We start from the raw sequence: 21,551 nt of genomic DNA, 5'->3' as shown, positions 1-21,551 counted from the left end.
TAAATAGAATAGAATTGCATTGAAATTACTGTTCATGCTACACAGTTGAACTTGTCTTTCTCAGATCAAGTCCGCAGCTTGATCCAACTAACTTGTTATATCTTACAATACATTTCAATGTACATTGCCCGTAAGTAATTTAACAGTCACCAAAAATTTGTAGTTGTGGAGGAGTTTGAAAATGAGCCACGGATGTAACTTTAAACATAAAAGCCAAAGAGCATATTTTGCAATCTGTAAAAAACAAACATTTATTATATTTCTTTACTATAGAATAAAATAAAAGGGTTAAATAAATAATAAAATAAAACAGTTGGTGCACATGCGAGAGAAAATTGCGAGCCGCTAATTGAGCTTTATCATCAGCCATCTGTTGGTGATCCATAACACACTGTTAGGAAATGGACAGGCTTGTATCTTGTCTTACTTGCTAACTATCATGTTTTACACCCAAAGTCTGTCTTACAAGGGGAGAGCACAGCAGCTGCAGCAGCAGAGAGATAGATGGTAAATTTGTGGTCCATCAACCACAAGCTTGATTAGTTGATCCAGCAGTTAAAGATCAAAGGCAGGAGCACAGAATGTATCCATCCATCAAGCCTGCAGAAAGGTTTATGCAGACTTTTTAGGGACTCGTACTAAATTCGAGCTTTCTGGGAGTGTGTGTGTGCACATGCGTGTGACAGAGGTAATACTCACTGATTGGTACCCTGAGCTCATTTTTTCTTTCATTATAAGTCTATCAATGTGAGGCAGGATCTTGATGAAAGGCCTTCTGCAGACAATTGATCTCAGTAATGATGAAGAGGTGGGGATAGGTCAGACATGCCACTTCTTTCACTGGATTTTCACTTAGGTGCTCGCTGAAGTGAAAGCCAGCCACAGCGCTGCATTTTGATGGGCTACCTATATGTGTTGCGTGATTGATTTTTTTTTTTTCTTTTATTCTCTTGTGCGATAGAATAATGCCCATTTACCAAATGCAAAAAAAGGCTTGTGTGTACCTTGAGAAAAGAGCGTTTTTCTCCAAACAAATTAATTAAATTTCTTCCTGAGGTCTTTCCACTTTTTTGCCACAAACCTTCATTCACAAAACTAAATGGATGTTTAAAAGAAAAAACCTGATTGAGTTTTCTTCTCAGTCAAATGAACCTAATCAAAGTGGAGACATGGAAAAAGGCAGGCACAAACAGGGATTCTGTAATTGGCCTGTTTTGCATTTTATCTCCAAGGATATTTTATTCACACGCATGCCTTATAAAGCCTAAATTGTTTCAGTTCTCAGCTGATTGCTGCTAAAACACAAAAGAGAAGAAAAAAACACTGCCCCATGCCTCCTACAGGGTTGTGCTCAACCACCTATTTCAGACTAAACTGGATTATTGACAAAAGACACAAAGCGGGAACGCCTTGGTTTTCCTGCATAATAGAGCCGTAGCGCCCTGGGAGCCGTTGCCTGGTAGTAATTGAACTTATGCCTTTGAACAGTAGATGTTTTTAACTGGAGGCATAATATAGAGGATGCACATGTTTGTTTATTCCAGAGATTATAGCGACGGGGTTCATGTCCCAGAATATATTCGGAGCATTTTCACATTTTTTTCTTTTGCCACTTATATATTTTTCAAAGGTCAGTGCATTTGGTAAAGTATGCCAGGAGGAGTAATGGAGTTACAAATGTGTACTGAAGCAAAATCAACGGGCTGTTTTATGTTTTGGGTGCTGCCCGAAGACGATATGCATAGAAAAAGTTGAACCTCAGTGCAGCACAAGAATTTGAATGAAACACCGCCTCATTCTACAGCACTGGCATATGGACGTGGTTAAGGAGGAGGTGTCTGAGTGTTAGCTGCTCTCTGGGAAGAGTCGAGGCATATCTGTTTGTCACATTTCCAGGTACGAATGATTAGAATTTAGGGCTGTCACAGGTGAATATGGACTGAACTGAAACATAGTTGCCACTTCATTGTCCAGTAGACAGCGATCTGCATCACGCCAAGAACAAAAATTATTTGCAGAAAAGTACACTGTAAAAAGAATCGTGATATAAAAGTATTTTACAGTTTTGTACTGTTCTTCTAGAATATCATTAAATTGACATAAATAGGCTGTGATTCTACATTTCAAATGTAAATTAACGTAAAATTACTCTAAATGTAATAAAACACAATTTTCTTGTTTTGTAAATGTATCTGTCTGTACATATGCATATTTAGTTAAAACACATTCACAAATGCATTATAATTTCACAAATATTTGTCTGTTATTTGAAAGATTGAACTGTTAAATGTAATGCTATGGAAAAATATATAAAATGATTCGTATAAACTTTTTTTACATCAAATAATAATTATTATTATTATTGTTATTTAGGGCGATCGTGGCTCAAGAGTTGGCAGTTCGCCTTGTAATCAGAAGGTTGCCGGTTCGAGCCCCGGCTCGGACACGCTCGGTCGTTGTGTCCTTGGGCAAGACATTTCACCTACCACCTACTGGTGATGGCCAGAGGGGAGTTATAAAGTGGAATTGTAAAGCGCTTTGAGGGTCTCATAAAGCGCTATATGAATGCAATCCATTGTTATTTAAACCAACTGTGTATTTCTGTACATTTAAGTATTATTATTCATATTGCCGCATTCATTGACCTTTTTTATAGGTAATTTCATTGTTTATCACATTAAATTGTTCCTAATTTAATGTTTAAAAGCACTTGAAAAAGGTAAAATCCCATGTAAAATTAGGGCAACAAACTGTATTGTCATTACTGAAAATAACCGTATTTTCATGGGAAAGTTATTTTCTCTTATTTTCTGGTATTATTTTGGCGCCACAGCTGCCGGAATATTACCGTTTTTATAGGATTTTTTATTTTTTTTTACAGCATAATTCATTAACAGCACTGAAACCACCTCAGAGGACATTCGATTGCTGTATGAACCGGGCGCCGTGACCGAGGACTCTCAGATTGTCAAAAACAGACGGAGCTTTTCTTCCTGTTTCTCCTGCAGTGCTTTAAGTTTGCAGCTTGGTAGCGTCTTGTTAAGATTTGCTTAAACCAGAGTCATCTAAAGAGTCTGTCAAAGATCCTCATAAATCCCAGCTGGATCTCCCTGAAGCAGTCATTGAGATGTATTAACACTGCTCAGCAAGCCTCTCTGTTAAAGTCTGCTCAAAGTACAGCCGCTGGGCCTCAAAGACCATTTCAGTCCACTTCATTTCTTTGCAGGGTTCCTGCTCACCTGCTTAGATTCAAAACTGGACACAGCTTCTGTGATTTTAGAGATGATTAAAAGGGCCGGGGAAAAGAAGAGTTCATACGAAGTTCAGATGACAGCTTTTAAATCTGGGCATTTTAAAGGACTGCTATATGTATAAGTGCATCTGATTTTCAGTGCTACCCAAAGCCAAAAAGCATGTAATTCATTCACATGTGCAGTGTGCAGCTCGCTAAGAACTTATCATCAGAGGTGGGACCAAGTCATTGTTTTGCAAGTCTCAAGTAAGTCTCAAGTCTTTATCCTCAAGTCACAAGTCAAGTCTCAAGTAATGTCAGGCAAGTCAGAGTCGAGTCTCAAGTCACTGGTGTAAAAGTCTGAGTAAAGTCACAAGTCTGAAACTTTGAATTTCAAGTCCTTTCGAGTCTTTAAAAGAAATGAAAAAAGCATGTTGCAGTTATATGCTAAATGTAAATATTAGACCATGTAATTTTTAAATCTGTGTTTTTCTCAACACATGACAAAATAGTGAACTTAGAAAATATACACAAATTGTGAAATTGCACCTCTATAAAATGCAGCTCAATTAAACTTAGCTCCAAGAATAATTTTCACCGACAGTTCTGAGATAAGCTGCATGTTATTCTTGGATGCGCTTGTAGGACCGGCTTTAAAATCGCATGACAAAAATATCATACACATTAAAAAAAAAACTGTATCACCAACGTAGCCTGGATAACATTTGCTAGTTAGATGAAGTCAGCTATCTCATCGTAGCAAAAGAGAAGCACCACCTACTGTTCTTTATGCAACTTCAACTGTCGGAGAAAGTTGGAAGTTGTTCCATCTCTGTCTGTGATTCTCTTCTTGCATGTTTTGCATATTGCATTTCGGTTTTTTGTTGACTACTTCATAGTTTATGTACCTGAAAAAAATAACATTTCTGAGCGTTTTTTCTTTTTCTTTTTTAAAAAAATCTGGTTAATTTGATTGGCTGTGCTACAGCTCACGCACACATACGTACGGAGTGTGGTTTGAATAAATGATGCACACTTTCTATATAATATGCGTGTAAAATTTTATATTTGGGGTGAAATATCAAGTCTTTTCAAGTAAACCGGTTCAAGTCCAATTCAAGTCCCAGGTCATTGGTGTAAAAGTCCAAGTCAAGTCACAAGTCTTAGAACATTTTTTCAAGTCAAGTTTAAAGTCATAAAATTAATGACTCGAGTCTGACTCGAGTCCAAGTCATGTGACTCGAGTCCACACCTCTGCTTATCATGAGACAGACAGGTTATTCTGACTGGTATCGACATGTTCATTTTTGGGACTTCTTGCAGAGGTAATGATACCATGTATCATGTCTTTGCAACAAATATGAACTAATGGCACAATGACTGACAAAGTAAAAGCCTTTGGTTCTGTGCAAAGGTGATACATCTCATGCTGACTCCCCAGTTAACACTTCTCACTTGTTTGATTTTGTTTAAAATAAAATTTAAAAAGCTGTTTTATTGTTTATGTTTAATTTAGGCCAATCAGCTGCTAGCTGTAGCTTCATATTTGCATATTTGAGGATCTGTCTCATTTCATTGTTTTATGTTTTATTTTGACCAATTCTGTGCTTCGTCCAGCAACGAGCAGATTATAGATAGTTTCTTTTTTTCTTTACTAGACCTTCTAACCTTTATTTTGACCTTACCACAGACAGGTGGTTAGGTCAAAATAATTGTCATTGCTTTTTATGAATTTGTCTAGCCTTTCAACATAAAATCTAAACTAGATTGATTTTTGTTTCACTTGAGTGGTTCATCTATTAGGATCCTGCACAGCGACTTATTGTTTCATTTCCCTAATTTGATGTCATTTAATAGCATCTAATGAAAATTTCTCTTCATCCTACTGTCTCCCCTGGATTTCCACAGGGAGCTGACCATAACGCTTTCAACAGTTGCTCAGATTAATGAGAAACTGTGATCTGGATCTGACCTTTTGTTGCCAAGCGCCTAAACGACTTATCCAACAGTGGCATATCCTGGCACATCCCCACAAAATACTGAATCTCTGGGGGTTGATGTCAGGCCTCCGCTGAAGGGTTTGACAGAGCTGACCTTATGTGAGATCTTTTTTTTCATTCTTGTGATATTTCCCCAAACTATTTTGAATAATATATCCAATATTCAGCTGCGAGTCTGTGTTGTTGTTGTTGCATAAGGTGAAAGAAGCCATTTGGGAGTTGATTTATTTAACTCTTCACTGTATCACGCCAGTGGGAGTTGTTACAAAGTACTTCTGTTGGTTTGCTTTTTATGTATGTGTCTTTTATATTCACCCTCTCCATCTCGATGCGCTGAATGTGATATTTTTCGTCTTTAGATCATTTCCATGGTGTCGCCTGCTGTGTTTTAAGCCTAATTTCCTGCTGCCTTTGTGTGGCAGCGACAGCTCTTTGTATTTGCAGTGATCATTAGCAGACAACAGCTGTCCCCAGAGGTTACTGAAGCCTTTCTTCACAGATACAATCTGAAATGACAACGGACAGGCGAGAAAATCAATAGTACAACCCCTAAGCAGTGGTGGCATGATGTCTATGATCACAGATGAGACATCATCATCCCCTTTGGCATGTGGAGATGGAGAAAGATCACATTCACTGTGGGTTCAGGATTGCCTTGGGTTTCAGCTTAAATAATTGGATTACAGCATCAATGATGCCCTGGTGATTTATATGCAGGTGGCTGAGACTCTTTGGGTAAGCTATCAGCCAATAGATCATATTTTGATGATCTATATTATTTGCGTTTGGGGTGTGAAATAATATTTTCAGTTTTTCATTCATTTTATTTCCAGGCCGTGTACAGGTTTCTACTGTAGGACACAAACATGTTTTTTTAAGTTAGACTTTCCAACATTAGCACATTAAAAAAGGTCGGTTGGTTCTAACTTTGGAACAGGCTCGTGGAGAAACAGAGCCAGTAATTCTTCAACGCTGTGCCAGCAAATGATTAAACAACCAAACACGCTATAAATATTGCATCGGCATTTCCACACAACATTTGGGAAAGTGTTTAATATTAAGCCTATAACACGATGAATGGAGTTTATGTAGTTGTGTTTATTTTGTTATGTCTGCAGAGGCCATAATAAGAACATTAGGATGCAAGGTCACCTTTATTTTGAAAAATTCCCAAACTGACACAGTGTTAATGTTCTGGCTTTAATAAAACTTTATGTGGCGTTCCTCCTCTTGGAAGGCATGAAGTTCAAAGAAGGGAAAAAGGTGTCACAAAACGTAATTGCTTTTATTTCACAGCTTTCTGTGGAAGCACACACTGGGCACAACTGAAGATTTTGATGAAACACATTTCAAAGCTGCTCCGTTTAGTCAACGCTTTAGGAATGGTTATTGAATCATTCACTTTCCGATGACTCGCTGCGTCTGTAGTCGAGGCCACAAAGTAGCGATTCTGTTCTTCCACTCGTTGGTCTGGGTCAAAGTGAAAGTAAAGGTCAGAGAGTCGCAAATGTACAGTCACTGAGAAAACAGTTGCAATGTGAGCCTTTAATGTTTGCAGTATATTTTGTAACATTTCCTACTTTCCTTTCCTGCAGATTGAAGGTATAATCTCTGCTTTTCGTTTTCTTTGTCTTTCAGAGAAAGAACGCCCACCTGCTGCTGAACGTGTTTCTGCTGGCAGCGTGGGGATTCTTCCTATTGGCCTGTCGCTTCTACTGGATGGGCAACAAACCTCCAAACTTCTCCAACTCTGACAACCCAGCAGCTGACTCGCCCTCGCTCATCACCAGGACCCTGACCTTCTTCTACCTTCCTGCTGTTAACTTCTGGCTCCTCCTCTGCCCAGACACACTAAGTTTCGATTGGTCGATGGATGCCGTGCCTCTGATCAGGAGCCTTGCTGACTGGAGGAACTTTCATACAGTAGTCTTCTATTCTGGTCTGTTGTTGCTAGCTTGGTTCGGCTTGTGGACACATCGTGCACCGAGGGGAAAGGACACTAATGGCAAAGTGCATCATTACACCAATGGCAGAAATGGGAGCAGTAATGGGCACAGTTACAGTTATAATGATTATGAGCACGTGAACAATTCCAATACGGATTCTCACATAAATAATACGCAAAATGGCACCAAAAAGCACTATGAGAGCAGGACTCTGCTACCTACCACTGAAAATGTTGTGGTGTTCTCACTGGGCCTCTTGGCTATCCCTTTTCTACCTGCCACAAACTTGTTTTTCTATGTGGGATTTGTGATAGCCGAGCGAGTACTGTACATCCCGAGTATGGGCTTTTGCCTGCTGGTTGCAGTGGGGATCAGGTCCCTCTACATCCGACTACGCCGCAGATCATCCAGAACAATGTTGGTGTACTCCGGCGCAGCCCTGGTTCTATTTTTTGGTGTCAAAACAGTTTTGAGGAACCAGGACTGGCAAAATGAAGAAATGCTCTACAAGTCAGGGATTTATGTCAATCCTGCTAAAGGTAAGATGTGTGCCTTTATTCGTATATATGTAAACATGTAAAATCACACACTCTTTATATGCAACCATTATATTTATTTGTCTGAATAATTCAAAGCAAATATTTAGGCGAGGTTTTGAATTTGATTATGTGCACCGTCCATTAGTTTGCTATCATCCTGAATAACTCAAATAACACATTTTAATTCTCAATATTCTTACGAGTCTAGTATTATTCTAAGGAACACAACAGAGCCGTACTTTTTGATCTGACACTTTTCTTATACTCGGCATGCAATCTGTTTAATTGGAAAGGCACCGTCTGTGACTGGCACCTTTAGTAAAAGATCAAATATTCTAAAGCTTCATATTAAAGGTCATCAAACACTGATTCCTATCCAAACCGAAGCTCTTGGAGCTGCCGAACGGAGAAGCAGGACAGGGCCCCACAAAGCAGCAGAAGGGCATGTTGTGTTAGCTAATTTCCCTTTCAGATTCTGCAGCGGTGCTGAGGCATGACAGCTGTTTGTTTTGGCAGGCCATCATCCGAACCAAGGAGCAGAAATGTCCACGACTCACATTCAATAAAGTTAATATGAGATGAGAAAAGAGCCCAGTCTCATACACACACACACACACACACACACACACACACACACACACTGGATTGTTCAAAGTGTGAAATTGTGAATACACTGAATGTTTGTGAGACTTTTTTCACTGAGCATTCAGAACAGGTGAATGAAGAAAGCTTTTATTTTTTTCCTGTTATCCTAAACACTTGTGTGTTTTAAAAGCTGCACATTACAGCAGTGTAACCACCCGTTAATGGATTTTATCTTCCTATTGAATGAGTATTAGAGAGGAGAGATGGAATAATGCCTCAAGGTTAAAAAGTACTACCCTTACACATTTAGAGCAGCATGCACCTCATTAGGCGCATCTCTTGAGTCATAATAGTCTTTTATTTTTAATACTGTACACTTTATAAATTATTCCAAAGCAAATTGAAGAGATGCTAATGTTGCACGCTGCCATTAAGCATAAAATCCCATTATTGTACCTTTTTCTCTTCGTATTTATTACTTAGTTCATGTTTTCTGGATGTATTTTCACACTGCAGAGTATCTGCACAATATGTACAAAACATCTTGGCAGCCTTACATCTCCTGTCAGTTACTGCTCTTTGCTATTCAATGGCGCTGTGGTGGTCTTCTTTTCATACACACTGGAAAAACTGGTGGTTTATACACAAAGCTCCCCCGGTGTGCCATCTCTCTTCAGCAGTACTGTCTTGGTATGCCAGCTGCAGCAGAACAACGTCCTCCTCAGAGGTTAAAAGGCACTGAAGCCACGGCAGCATGAGGCTGTGAATAACAAAAGAAAATGATTACTTGCCATAGAAATGTTCCTCCTGCTGTTATAATTCACCGACTTTTTTCTTTTTCTTTTGATTAACCTTTTCTTTTGTGACCCTGTGTGACCCGTCAGCATGGGGCAACCTTGGAAATGTCTTGAAGAGCCAGGGAAAGATGGAGAGGGCGGAGCAGGCTTACAGAAATGCCCTGTATTACCGCAGCAACATGGCTGACATGCTCTATAACCTGTGAGTGTTTTTAATCACACTTATTGTTGCATTCAATATTTTCGTCAAACATTGGCCCCAAATTTTTTATTTGTTTGTTTTTAATCTGTTGATGCTGCTGTGCATTTATAACCATCTCATTGTCTTAAGAACGTGAATGAATGATTGGAAAAACTCTCCTTTCTCATGTGTACATTGATCAGAGCTCCTCTGAGAGGAAGTGCCGTCTTGTTTTCAATTCCCCGGGGCGCTGTCCGCCTGACAGCGTTATTAATGATGCTGTTTTAGTCTGAGGGGAAAACACAAAACACCGGCCAATACTCACAGTGTGATCAAATGTCTGTGGTTTGCGAAACTGTTCCCTTCACATTTATCAGCTGGCTGATGTTGGTGTTTAATCATAACAGAGGCTTTTAACTGAAACGATCTCCTCTTTAGAGTTTTTAAAGCTCTAAATTGTCAGAACTGTCTTTTCTTTTGTCTGCTCCAGTGGTTTGCTGCTACAGGAGAGCAACAAGTTCTCAGAGGCACTTCACTACTATAAGCTGGCCATTGGGAGCCGGCCAACTCTGGCTTGTAAGTACAGCTCTCCTTTTTTTATTGACAATCTCCAGCACTTGTGGTTGTGGTTGTGCTGTGTCCAGGCAACAGCGAACACTGGCTGTGGTTATGTGAAGGGAAGGGAAGAGGTGGCAAAGGCCAGTGTGTGTACAGCTGAATTAAACCTTCGGTGCAGCTGTGCGACTGGTTTCAAAGCCCGATATGTCCACAGATAAAGCATAAACATTAAGTGATTTATTATGATTGAAGCCATGGTGCTCCTGTTTATTTTATTCTTGCTTTGTACACTTCATTTACTTATTTTTCTCTCCATTGTCCTGTCCTCCTCTGCTTTGTCTCTTCTTCTCACCACGAGTTCCTCGCAGTTTTATCCATTTCTTTTGTCATATTTTCACCTCTTTTTTTTTTTTGCTCCCTGATTAGTGTAAATCACATTCTTACCTGATCATGAAATAAATTAGCTCCCCGTTGTTCTGCGCATCAATCAATGACAGATAAACAGACAATCCTGAAAGTTTCTTCCTTTATTCCCCAGATTAATTATACACCTAATCAAGATCACAGTTAGACTAGAAAATTTCCATTCAGCGTGCAATTATCCAATCTGTTAACGCTGATAACAAGGTTAATTAATTACCCTAAGCAGCACACGTTTTGAAGGCGGATGAGAATGTGACAGCTAATGTGTGTTTTTTCAAGGTTACACTATTACTCACTGGCTAATTGGGAGCTAACTGGGCCAAACTGTCACATTTACACTCGGCATGCACATTTATCCCATTCTTTGATGAGGCACTATTGATTTGTGTCACTTTTTTGAGAGAGAGAATCAGTTGTTAGAAGGCTGACGAAATTGGAAAAGTTTTCCTTTGTCTCTGTGTTTTTCTTATCTGCCGTCCATCGTCTGCACAGCCTGTCGTTGGGAAAAGGGTTCAGATATTTACCATCAAATGCACAACAATAAGCAGAATGGGTAAAATTGTTGTAAGGTGGAAGAGTGAAGAGTAGAACATAAGCATCAGGATAACGATTTTCAAGGACGTTGGAGGGAAAACAACAAAAAGGAGGTTTTTTTCTAGCTATTTGTTTTTGATTTGATATGTCCTGATTGATCTTCTGTTTCAAGTTAATTTATTCCAGCAGCCAGACTTGATAGGGAGTTGTTTAGAGAGGAAGGTCTACAGAGACTAATTACCCTTCAGCTGCGTATTGATCATTAGATGCTGTCTTTGACCGTTCAAGAGAAAGATTAACGTACATTCAAAGTATCCCGCGGGACGTGTGCAAATATCAAACATACAGTAAAGCTGGAAAAGCATCAACAGTGGTTTAATGAAATTCATATGAAAATGATTTTTTTTAGCCGTTGCTTCAAATCAACAGAGGCAAAAACAAGGACTTTGTTGGGAGAAGGAATCCTGGATCCCAGATAAATGAGCCACACTACAATATTATGTGCTTTATCACTTGATATCACTGTGACTGGAGCGTCTGATGCCAGTTTATCATTGTAAGCACAATTATCACTGAGCTTTTATCGATCGAGTGAAGCGACAGGAACAGTCTAAGCTTTCTGTTTGTGTTTCGTTTGATCCCAACAGCAGCCTACTTGAACACAGGCATAATCCTGATGAATCAGGGTCGCCTAGATGAGGCCAAGCGCACTTTCCTGACCTGTGCTGATATCCCAGATGAGAATTTGAAGGACCCTCACGCCCACAAGAGCTCAGTCACAAGCTGCCTGTACAACTTGGGCAAGCTGCTCCACGAACAGGGACACCAGGAGGTAATGACAGATTGCAGATCTCGTATGCTAAGAACATATTTAAGGCAATAATAACCTTATAGCATGTCATAATAAAGGTTAAGGATACAATAAAATACACCAAGTGGAGACAAGAATACTGTTTTTTATTTTTTTCCCCCAAATTCCCCCCAAAACCCGCCCTTGAAACAGGAAAAGGAAATGTCTGGATTGCATTTGCAGTAAAATAAATCTTTTTTTTTGTCTCATATTTGTTTTTTATATTTGTCTAACAAACAGATCCATTGCTGCCATGGGAGTTGAAACAGTACTCCTCTGCATATGTAAATGTTGGAAAATTTCATACCACAGTGAACTGAGATGAAATGCAGGCAGTTACCCAAGCAGCCTTTTGGGGAAACAAAAAAAAAGCTTACTTTTATATGGACATGTTAGAAAATGGTCTCAGTCATAGGGGACAAAGCGTATGTGCAGATACTCCTCAGGCTGTTTCTAACAAATTTTGCTCTTTCATGCCCCAAAAGACCTCCAGTGCTGGCTAAAGTAACTGGTTTTCCACTTGCTGTACATTTATATTGAAAATACGCACCGATGCTGCTGATTCAATCAGGAATGAAGCGGTCCTACGGCCGATTCAATAAAGGCCTTTCTAAATTGTTGGCATCCTTGAGGAACAGAGCATTCCCACTTCCTCTGACCTCTAACCACAACATTTGCTTCAGCAATAAAATACTTTCAGGTCCTTCTGCCATTTAAACTCTGAGCGAGTCTGAGGTGACTTGCCGGACCAACACATTATACATGCTAAAGTCAACAAGCGACACAGCTCTAGTTGTCTTAACAGCCGTGACACTGAGGATAGAGCCTTTGTGCTCAGCTCTGTATGAAGCAGCCTTCTGGCGACCCCCAATTCCACGCTGTGTATTCATATTGTCATGGCCCCGGCTGCATGGGAGGAATGACGAGTTACCCCAGAGCCGGCTTCTCTAGCGGGGTCGCTGTGCTCTCTAACGTCCCAAACCTCCTTTTTTGTGTTTCATTCGCAGGAGGCCCTCTCTGTGTTTAAAGAAGCAATACAGAAAATGCCGAGACAGTTTGCACCGCAGAGCCTCTACAACATGATGGGTAAGAGCTGCTCGTGTTTCAGGACCATGAGCATAATAGATACTGTTTTTACTGTGGAAGAAAAAAGTCTGTGGAGGTCTTGGAGGTATTATCAGCTGGTCATCACACATTTATGCTTCACAAAACACAAGAAAAGTACAAAGGCCGTGTACTTCCTGCATATTGTGTATTTTTTTTGGACTATATTTCTTTATTCCTTGCATAAAAATTAAAGATCTGAGATTTCCAGAGCAGGCTACTAAAAAATCACTATTCAGGTCTATAATATCCTGTAAAAATAAAGAAAGAAAAAATATTTGTAAGGCACGGTGTCATAAAAATTAGTCATACGAGCCAAAACCAGGATTTCTGTTGGTGTTGCTGAGATTTTTTGGAGGGTCAAAAACAAAAGTTAGATAAATACATGTATAGCAAACTGTGCTAATTTAAATGAACGAAGGCAGTGTGTGAGACAGCTGATCTGATTCATACAGTTAGACAGAGGTAGACAATCGGAAGCTTTACGATGTCATGTTAAACAGATGCTTTTCACTGCAAGAGCAACCCAGCTTGTTACATTACAGCTGTAGAACAGCTGCTTTCAGGCTCATTATATCTGTGCACTCCATTGCTTTTTCTTTTTTCTCTGCCCTTCCTGCTTGTTTTTCTCTCTCTCCCACACACACACACACACAAACACATATGAAGCTACTTATACACACACACAGAAAACCTGGAACAATAAGTAATCCAGACTAGGCAATGCCACAGGTTTGCTTATGTGTTGGCAAAATGCAATGTGACGGAGCTCCTGAGATTATGTCAAAATGTTGATGAAAGCTTCAGGCCCCATTAAGGAGCAGCGTTGCGCCTGTAATGGAGGCACCGAGCCACAGATCTGTGATTTCTGCAGCTTAGCGTTGTTTCCTCGCTGAGCTGATTTGCACATTTGGCACACCTGCTCATATCTATTTTCAGTTTCACTCACTGCGCTGCTCTCATGCTGTTTGTCAGACGCCAAGGAGCAGAAGCTTTCATCAGAGGCGGACCTGGGTGGTAATCTGTACCCTGCTGGTCTCGCTCCAGCTCTTTCTGGTTGGCTGAGGAATGTTCCACTCCAAGGAGCTGGTTTTCAGCTCCTTGGATTCGATGTCACTTCTAATTGCACGTTAATGTTTGTGCTAATCTCAGAGGTACAGAGGTCTGCTGCCAGGAAATGGAGTCAAGTAATTTGGCTGCTTTTAAGCCAATCAATATAGGGAGAGGTCGTGTCAAAATGGACCAATATGTGCATTTTTAAACAGCTTAGCACCTTGGATTAGCTACAAATCACTGCAGGTTAGATAAGCCTCTATATAAACATGATGATTATTTATTAACCTTCGAACTCATAATTCAGTATATACATTTAAAAAAACGACCGGTGTAGGACTTTTACACACAGAGGTTTTCATTATGACCCAATGGAAATGGAAAGCTTGGTGTAATGCTGCCTAATCCACTCTGCTGTTGATGGGAGTTTTGTTATTATGTAGCTACAATCTGATGGAAACAAACACTGAAACATGCAGCATGAGGCTGTAATGGTAGAACAATAATAGCTACACACGGCATCGCTGCAGCAGGTAGCGCTGCATGTTTGATTTTTACACCTGACACAACCCCAAAGGGATTTTTGGCTCCTCTCATCATCAAAACAGGGATCTTTCACTAGTTAACCAAATGTGTAAACCACTACACTCTATAACTGGAGAAAAAATAACATATTAACATGTTTTGGAATAAAATTAATATGTAAAGGCCTTAAACCTTGTGCTTCTTTTTACAGTAACTATTTCATGCATGCATTATTTACATGCATGCATGCATGCGTCTGTGTGAAAGAGGTATCTCCATGTTATCACTTATATGAGGAGGTGTGTTTTCATGAGACTAAAAGGCTGTGGGCAGGCGTATGTCACCTGTTGCTTATCGCTGTCTTTTCAGTAAAGCGATTAATCTGAATCCCCACTGAATTCAAACCTCAGTCTCCTCTTGTCTAAACAACTCTTTCAGTCATTTGGCAGTTCATAAGACTTGGTGTAGATTGAAATATAAACCATATTACAAGTCATATTTTAACAAGTGGGCTTTATTCACACTTTCCCCCTAAATACATCATGATGTTGATTTTAACTGTGTTGCGTTACCAGCCAGTCAGTTTTTTCCAACCATGCGAGGGTTGCTGGATAGCTTTGTTATTTCAGGTGTTGCTTTAGCAGGCAGAGGGTCAGATGTGGCAGTGGGGGAGGTATCGGATGATGTCTGACAGGTCAGGAAGAGTGAAGGAGGACAACGGGAGAAATCTTGTCCTATTGTTCTGTAAGCATTACGGTGAATTTCTGCTATGCCGAAATATAATAATCAAGCACACTTAGCTGAAATGAATTACTTCAGGAAAAACCCTGAAATAAGAGCATAAATAATTTCTTCAGTATGAATCTGACATGTTAAAGCAATTGCAACATCCTCCAAAGCCTCTTATTACTCCATGTGTTTAAAATATGATGAAAGTGCTGGAAGAAAAATCATTAAGTTTGATGACTGGATTATAGTCTGAATTTGTTGCCGCCCTGTAATAAAAATCAAATGAATAAAAGACAGCTGTGTGATGTTTTAACCTCTGACACGTGATTTGATCCCTCATGTGACGCTGTCTTTGCCATCACAGGAGAGGCCTACATTAGACTGAATAAGCTGACTGAGGCTGAGTTTTGGTACAGAGAATCGCTGCGAGCCAAGCCAGACCACATTCCTGCACATCTCACTTATGGGAAACTTCTCGCAATGACGGTAACGTTGTTTTTGTTTGGATCCTCCCTTATCTGCGTTTCCATTCAGTTTGCTATCATACGTTCTGGTGAGTGTTCTGATTAAACACTACCCTGCGACCAACTTTATTATTTAAAGGTGTGTCCCACATTGAGTGTTTGGTTTATGAGATTAATTTAAAGTTAATTTCTACTTTTGCTGTTTTATAGCATCTTTCTTTGCTTTGGAGCAAATACATTAAGTTTCAGGGCAAAACAAACACACTGATGTCATCGGGGTCATTTTAGCTTCTCTGTAAAGTTTAATCAAAGGAAATGACTTCCTGATTTTGTCGTGCCTCCACATTTGCATCTTTAATGTGTTACTAGAAGCTACTAAAACAGTATTCTTAATCAACTGCCAAGAGAGCGCTCGAATCTCTACACTAAATGGAAAGAAAGCTAACACTGCCCGGCATCTTCCAGGTCAGCAAATGAAAGTGAAACCTGTCTGGTGTTTTACTAATGAAAAAAATGGAGGCGTCTCCAGTATAGGAGCAGTTTCCAGAGTCCTTGAGTTTATGAGGAGCAGGTCTTGCGGCGGGGTCGTGCAGTCGTTCGGTGATCGACTGCAGCTAGACGTACATACTCGGAAAAGAGCTGAGAAAAAAAGTAGTCTGATCTGAAAAGGACTGTCAGAAGACAAATAAACAAGTCAGATAGAGGCTTGCTTAGAAGGTCAAAAAAAGGGTGGAGGCCGTGTGTTCAGCAGACACCCCTTTCATCCACTGCCTGGGCCCTAATGAGAGGAGCCTGCAGCAGTGATATCTGGATTTCCAGCAAACGGCTGCACTCTTCCTGCCCCTTTTTTATTTCCTTCATGGAAACAGAATTCTTTTCAAGTTTGTTTCATTTATAGTTTTTCCTCAATCATCATTTTGTGAATATCCTCACTGATAGGTGGAGGAATTTAACAGGCAAACCAATTTTTCCACCGTTTTTAGAGATAATGTTACCCTTTTTTGTGTCAACACATATAAAACCAAAAACCTTGGAAATAAACTTGAAGTCAGTTACCACTTATATATCTGTATGGCACTGGCTACTGCCAGTAGCTAGTGAGCATAGCATAGCACATGAATTGGAAATAAGAAGCTTGGCTCCGGGGATCACTAATTAACACGTTATTTTTGGGCTGTTTAATCCATACAAAAACTGAGGTGTAAAAACCACACTTTGTGGTGTTATAACATTTTTATGTGCCAAAAGTTACTGAACCCAGCCAGGAAATAGTTTGGCGTATACCCCTAAAGAAAAAAAACAAAGAATGTGTCTTTTTTTTCATGTGTTTTGTACAGATTGTAGGCTTGGACGGGCCGACTGCTTCTGCATTTTTTGAGTCTTCAGAAAAACCACAAACTGTCTTTCATCTGAGTTGCTGAAGTGCTGTACAGTTGTGGATCATTATTATTAGTCCTCTGCACACTGGCGGTGGATTGATTTGCCATTCTGTACGCTGACCGGTTGCCAGCTGAAAGAATAGATCAACTGGCAACGCAGATAAAACTCACTTATTAAGTTGACATGATTCCTGTGAAAAATTCAATGGAACCAAAACCCATCAGCAAGGATGGTTTCAGGGAATAACTCAATACTTTAAAGGGGAGTATTAAGACTTGGTAAAGTTGATTCAGAGAAGAAGTCTGTGAGCTGTGAGGAGAAACTTAGGAAAGTGTTATTGATTTGGGGGAAAGTAGAGTTCAAACCTTCGGGGATAAATCTCTGTAGCTCTCTGACCATGATGGATGGTTTAGAGGTCTTGAACCCCTGTGATCCCTTGAGTGCAAATGAAAGTGCGATCAAAGACGGGATCTAACTTACTTGGATAGGCTTACAGTGACTCTATTCTTTAAAGGAATTTCTGAAAGATTTTATTGAAATGTGTCAGAAAAATGTTACCTGTGAACACAGGCTGTCGTTTAATATGTACCGACCCCGGCGTTTAATGTGATCCAAAGCAGTGCAGGAAGAGCAGCCGTCTGTCATCTCCCACCTCTGCCCCCCCTGTGCAACAACTGTGAGTGATGAAGACACTTCAGATGCTGTCAGGGACTTTGAGGTTCAGATCCCTCTGGGAGAGGCTGCAATATAAGGTTTAACAGCCGGGTCAGAGAAGGGTGAGTGGTGGGTGGCGGAGCGAGCCTTTCTGTGGCTGCTGAGGTGCAGAGAGCAAAGAGACGGCGTGGATGGTGAGAAGGACAAACAGGGGAAGAAAGGGAGAGTTAATCACACAGATCAGTATTGCATGCTCAGCCCTGCTGACCCCCCTGCACCTTCACTGACTCCCTAAAGAAGCAGGATGTGTTGTTGGTTGTGCATAATTATAATTATAATGCTCACAATATTGGATTCAGTCATTCACTTGTCATTTCCACAACAGTGGAAACAGAACAGGTTTCATTCATAATAACCTCAACACTCACAGAGCCAGGGATACATCTGCAGTTTGCCCAATGTTATCAGGAGATTTGAGGTGTGAGGCGTGCACAACTGAGCTCAGCGAGTGTGCGCCAAACAGGAGAATATTGCACAATAAGTCACCTTGCATAATAAGTAGATATCCGACAAAGCTGTATTCACATGTACTCAGCAGATGTTTGTATGTTTGCATGCTAAACTAGTGTTGGACAATGACAAACAGACTTTAAACAGATTCTACTTACCATTAAACCTAAACAGCCACATCAAAGTATCTTTTAGTTGGCTGAGAAACCCAAGATACGATATCTCCACATGGTAGCGACTTGGTTACACCTGTAGCTCATGTCCTAAAGCACATCCTGCTTTATTAACTGTTTTACAATGACCAATGAAGTGATATGTTTACTGGAGTAATAAACAGAGTACAGTCATCATTTATAGACGGGGTTCCTTCCGTCCCTTTCTCGTGCTGCATTGGTCGTACCTTAGATGAAAGCTATTCCTATTTATTGCCACTCATAATCATAGCTTCTATATAGATATATATAGATAAAAGAAGATTGTTTTTAGTCTGATTAAGGGGATTCAGTGAAATTAAAAAGGGTAGCACAATTATTAATTTTGACCTATAATAAATGATTTTTTAACAAGTAATAAAAAAAGAAAAAAGTTGTTACATTTTTGAGGTCCTACCAACATCTCGCTTATTCTGTGTATGGTCTCTGTTAATATTCTTAATGTGTCACAGTCCACATCTTTCATGCACTTTGGCTACGTTCACACTGCAGGCGAAAGCGCATCAAATCCGATTTTTTTGACCCTATGTGACCCATATCCGATCATGGTCTGACAGCGTGAACGGCACAAATCCGATATTTTCAAATCCGATCTGGGTCACTTTCGTATGTGGTACTGAATCCGATACATATCCGATGTTTCAGAAAGCGACTGCTGTTTGATGGTCAAGTCGCATTAAATCCGTCTTTTACGTCACTGACACAAGACAGACGCCAATTATCAGCGCCCGAGAAGCGCCCGATAAGACATCGTGAACGCTTCCTGGCCATCCGGTGAAACTGCTGGGAAGACAACGTTGGAGAAACGTGAACATTTTATTTGTACTGTATAATCTGCAGATTCTGACAGAAACCTGCAACTATCCTTTGAAGCACCGCTCCTCTAAAACAGCAATAAGGATCATTATTAGGTTATTTACATTATTATGTAAATAACAAAATAACTTAAAGCAAAAATTGGGAAAAAACGTAAAGTCCGAAGTCTTTATATTAAGGGCCATCAGTCAAACAATACTGTTTGCTCTGGGTCTAAACAGAGCGCGTTGTGTGTGACGTCTTCTTTTGCGCATGCGGCCGCTTTGAGTGTTCACACTAGAGCGCGTTTGCTGTTGCATTTTATTTGTCGTGTGAAGAAGCAGACAAAAAAATCGGATTTGATCAAAAAATCGGAATTGAGCATTAAGACCTGCAGAGTGAACGTAGCCTTAGACCTAAAACCCATTTCAGTCTGTCAAAGTTTAAGCTGTAGAGGTTTAATAACTGTAGGTCTTTGTTGAAAAAAGCTGCTGGCGGTAAAATGTTTGCATTCCCCCATCTGTGAATATAAGTATAAAAATACACAAAAGTGATGCTTTTCAGAATGGAACTTCAATCAGCTCTGTTAAACGCATCCTTGGCACAGGCTTCATTTTCTGCAGCATCAATGGAAACTACACTCAGATGTTTACATTAGAAATTTCTGCATTTATTGAATCTACCGCTCACTGAAAATGAAATCTGCTGTCATTAATACGATATAGGGCCCATTCGTTCTGTATGACTGAACTGAAGTTCTGCGCTAAGTGTCCCACTCATTCAGGTTGTTTTTACTGGCTTTGCATAATCCAGTAATGCCTTAGTATATTAGTCTTCATGAGAAGGCTTTATCTCTCTCTCAAATGCATACTGATGGTTGCATTATTAATGCATCAGCTTTTATCGATGAGTGCACATGGTTAATTGTTGATCAGATGACATCTGGTGCCCAACTGAGATCAGCGATGTGTCAGAGTCCCAGTTGGCACTTCTATTGGCCAGCTGCTCGGTTCTGTTAGAGCTGTGATTGGTTACATGTCACAGTGTAAAGGGCCTGAGGAAGCTTTTGCGGTCTGCAGGGCTTCAGTGTGTCTTCTTCACATCATATTATGCTCACCCCCCCCTCCGGTATGGATTCTTTCTGGAACATAAAAACAAAAATAAAAATCATATGTGTTTGTGTGCAGTACACCTGTACTTGAGGCATTATAGACACAAGCCTTTCTGTTTTCTCCTCTTCCCTACTCACTGTCTTGTTTAATAGCAGTTAGGCCACACACACTGACAATCTGCAACTATGCTCCGGAAGTGCTCTTTGCAAAGATAATATGTTTAATGAATGAAACTTTACCCTGTCTGGTCTGCTGTGCTAAACGTGACAGCGTCTGCTTTTGTGGGACGACACATGAGCCTGACAAAGTAAGAGTAGCGATCCGTGTGTTTTGTGTCTAATTGTTAAGATTTATTGTTAGAGTACGTCTGTGGTTGGAAGAGGGACATTAGGTATACACAGAGGTATTTTGGCTGTTGAGTCGAGTGTGGTGTTTTTAGACTGAGTAGTTTTGAGAAGCAGTTGAAACAATAATGACACTGTGTTTAATCCATCTCTCTCAGGGGCAGAAAACAGAAGCGGAGAGATACTTCCTCAAGGCCATCCAACTCGATCCCACAAAAGGCAACTGCTACATGCATTATGGTAAGCACGGATATATATTTCTCTTCCAGTCTGACTCACACCAGATTTCTTTTTACATTTCAAATATTTGATTTGGAAATTTCACGCATATATGCTGCACTTGTGCAAGACGAGCACTTACGCACCTTAGCCGGTTGTTTGTACAACAGTGTTGGCTGACCCTTCTGCCATTTCTGTTTTTATTCTTTTTGATTAGTCGAGAGTCACAGGAAGCAGGGTTGATTTCCTTAGATTGTTCCCTGATTTGATGGGTGTACAGAACGTGACAATTTTAGCATATGCCTCTTCTCAAGCTTTCCATTAATCAGCAGTATTACATCTTGGATTTAATTTCTTTCATAGTACCTTTGAGTTTGTAAAAGCATTTAAAGCCTTGTCTTTGTGATGGGTTCGCTCACTATCTTTGCACCAGGTCGCAAGTGACATTTAAGGAAATTGGTTAATGGTGGATTTTTGCATTTTGTTGAGTACTGTGTGTGTAGGTTAATTATCCAGCCAATGAGGATATGGATTGCATTGATCCAAGCACAGAGACGGTGTTATTTCAAGAAATTATTAAACGGTACTAATAATAATGGAGATATAATATCCATATGGAACATCCATATAACATCATTTATCTTATTTCTGTTGGCCCAAGTAAAAATATGCAGCAATTAATTTCTATTTCTTGTTCAGATCACAGCTATGGTTTAATTTACAAATATATCTATTCGCAGCTAAACACATCAGATCTGCCCTATACTGCTGGGTTTTCATTACTTTAGATTGACTAAGTTGTTTG

At 40.0% G+C, this 21,551-nt stretch overlaps 1 protein-coding gene across 1 annotated transcript in view; it reads left to right on the top strand.

Moving 5' to 3' along the window:
• tmtc2b (transmembrane O-mannosyltransferase targeting cadherins 2b) overlaps window positions 1–21,551 on the top strand; it is an 85,557-nt gene that overhangs the window by 51,994 nt on the left and 12,012 nt on the right. Inside the window, exons 3-9 of the mRNA XM_084932808.1 lie at window positions 6,871–7,717; window positions 9,187–9,301; window positions 9,771–9,856; window positions 11,443–11,627; window positions 12,653–12,731; window positions 15,421–15,542; window positions 20,686–20,767. Of these exons, the coding sequence (XP_084788934.1) occupies window positions 6,871–7,717; window positions 9,187–9,301; window positions 9,771–9,856; window positions 11,443–11,627; window positions 12,653–12,731; window positions 15,421–15,542; window positions 20,686–20,767 (1,516 nt within the window). The remainder of the gene's footprint in view (window positions 1–6,870; window positions 7,718–9,186; window positions 9,302–9,770; window positions 9,857–11,442; window positions 11,628–12,652; window positions 12,732–15,420; window positions 15,543–20,685; window positions 20,768–21,551) is intronic.

Source organism: Perissodus microlepis, chromosome 7, assembly GCF_051167445.1.
Source record: "Perissodus microlepis isolate ML-2025 ecotype Zambia chromosome 7, ASM5116744v1, whole genome shotgun sequence".
In the NCBI taxonomy this organism is placed as follows: Eukaryota; Metazoa; Chordata; class Actinopteri; order Cichliformes; family Cichlidae; genus Perissodus; species Perissodus microlepis.
This window is presented reverse-complemented; position numbering and strand designations above follow the sequence as displayed.